This window comes from Salvia miltiorrhiza, chromosome 8 (assembly GCF_028751815.1).
Source record: "Salvia miltiorrhiza cultivar Shanhuang (shh) chromosome 8, IMPLAD_Smil_shh, whole genome shotgun sequence".
In the NCBI taxonomy this organism is placed as follows: domain Eukaryota; kingdom Viridiplantae; phylum Streptophyta; class Magnoliopsida; order Lamiales; family Lamiaceae; genus Salvia; species Salvia miltiorrhiza.
This window is the reverse complement of record NC_080394.1, coordinates 13,992,652-13,994,904: the sequence shown is the minus strand read 5'-3', so window position 1 is coordinate 13,994,904 and position 2,253 is coordinate 13,992,652. Positions and strand designations below refer to the sequence as shown.

The window sequence follows — 2,253 nt, the reverse complement described above, 5'->3', positions numbered from 1 at the left end:
AGATACTCCCTCCGTCCCTAAAAATTGTGGCTTTATTATTATATTGGGGAGTCTGGGACGTCCTTGAAAATTGTGGTATTTTCTTTCTTGAAAATGACTCCATATATTTTGCCTCTCACTATTACAAAAAGGTGTGGACCTAATCTCCACTTAATCACAATTATCATATTTTTTTCAAAATTCGTGTTATTTCTTTTTATCCGCAATTTTTAGGGACGGAGGGAGTGCTTCTTATAATTTAAAAATAAAATAAAAATTATACTCATTAAAATATTCAAACTTATAAAATTATAATTATATTATGTATACAAGTTGATTTAGTGATAGTGTGATTAATAATTAAGGTTAAAGATTTCAAATTCAAATTGATGAGAATTTTAAAATTATTAATTCATTAAGTATAAATTTTGATCAGAATGTTAACCACTTAACCAATCTCCCAATTTTTAATCTGGAAAACGTCTCACACAATATTTTTAATTACTTATAATCACTAATCGAAAGCATGTGAGAATATGAAAAGCTGTCTGAGGGAACGCTAAAAAAAACAAAATGAAATATATATAATCAATGATTTACCCAAACGCCCCTACTTTAATTTGAAATACTTACATAAGTCATCGCGTGCGTTCCCCATAGAGGGGTATTATAGACATTCCCAACCCCTAGATCGCCTAAATTGATGATGATAAGTTGATAACAACACGCGATGGCATTTTGTGAATAACTCACAAAAACGAGGGCAATATAAATCGGCCACTCGCTATATATCATCCGGAAGCACGCTGCCCTCAAACCTCCCCACCTCTTCTTCAACTCTCTCTCTATATAACCTCTTCTCTCTCATCTCCATCGCGCCCCTCTCTCCCCCCCCCTCCTCCTTCTCCCCTCCCTCCTCACCGCCGCACGCGGCGGAGGCAGACATCGCTACGGCGTCTCTCCAATCCAGATCCGCCGTCCACGGCCCAGATTTAAAAAAATTCCGATAGTCCAATCTCCCCATCCCTCTACTGTTCATTAGCATTTGTCTCGGAAATTCATAAATTCTCCGCCTCATTATTAATAAAATCCAACTCTCCTTTTATCTTTTTCCCCCTTTCAATTTTTTTAAGTCTAAATGCACAATTTTTTATAGCTCTCGCCCTTCTCCTCTACTGTAGTTGTGATTTACCCCGAAATTTAACCTTTTTCACTCTCTCGGAAACCGTTTTTGCCGTTTTATTCAATCCAATTAAATTGTCTTTGTTATTTTCACCCCGAACTGACGCTTCTGCCCTTGAGAATCAAGCTGACGTGGCACCCAAATTCACTTTTAACGATAGACGGTCAGGATGAGTTACCACGCGCGCAGAATATTGACGCCTGGGGCCTCACGGAAGCGGAAAGAGATGGAGTCCCTTCATCCTTCCACGTTAGCGAAACCGTTAGTTCCACTAACGTCCGTCACCCGCGCCGTTAGTGGGGCCAGCCAGGCGACGAAGGCGACTGAGCCGCAACCGATGACATCAAACCGGCTCTTAGCCGGCTACATGGCCTACGAGTTCCTGACTAAAGGAACGCTTTTCGGGCAAAAGTTCGACCCGGGCCGGGCCGAGGCTATGCCGGTCAGCATGGCCGAGCCGAAGAGGAACCGGTATGGTAAGGAAGCCGAGCCGACCGGGAAGCCGAAGCCGCAGAGCTATGCTGAGGTGGCAAACATAATGAAAAGCGATGCGGTCCACATTCCGGGAGTAGTCAACCCCACGCAATTAGCTCGGTGGATTCAAATGTAGAGTTTCTGGACACGTGGAAGCATCTGGCTGCGATGTCCACGTGATCTTCGTGTAGTATTCCCGCTCGCTGTATGTACGTGGAGCTTAAATTCTCTCTTTCGTACTGCAATATATCAAACCGCTCTCGTCTTCTCCTTCATTTATCTGTTTTCTTTTTTAAATCTTAATTATCCTTTGCTCGAATGTTGTAAAACTAATGATGTATGTCGTAACCCTCCTCTCTCTCTCTCTCTCTGTCTGTCATTTGTGGTGTTAAATTAGAATCTTCATGCATTTGGTGGGGAAGGGGAAGAAGGGATGTGACGGGTGGGGTGATATTTTTTGTGGATGTGGAAAATACGGAAATATATATAGTTATTTGGATCAAATTTGTGGGCGGTGCACGTGCATGGTTGTGCATGCAGAAAGAGCTCTGGAAGAAGTTGCAACGTGATTTGTTATGGTTGCAGATTCAATGCAAAATATGTGTGGGTTTGTTTGC

At 42.1% G+C, this 2,253-nt stretch overlaps 1 protein-coding gene across 1 annotated transcript; it reads left to right on the top strand.

The window, feature by feature from the left end:
• The first annotated feature begins 782 nt into the window (after nucleotides 1-782).
• LOC131001219 (uncharacterized) lies at nucleotides 783-1,911 on the top strand. Its single transcript, XM_057927545.1, has one exon. The coding sequence runs from the start codon at nucleotides 1,332-1,334 to the stop codon at nucleotides 1,770-1,772; it is 441 nt and encodes a 146-aa protein (XP_057783528.1). The 5' UTR covers nucleotides 783-1,331; the 3' UTR covers nucleotides 1,773-1,911.
• The last annotated feature ends 342 nt before the right edge of the window (nucleotides 1,912-2,253 follow it).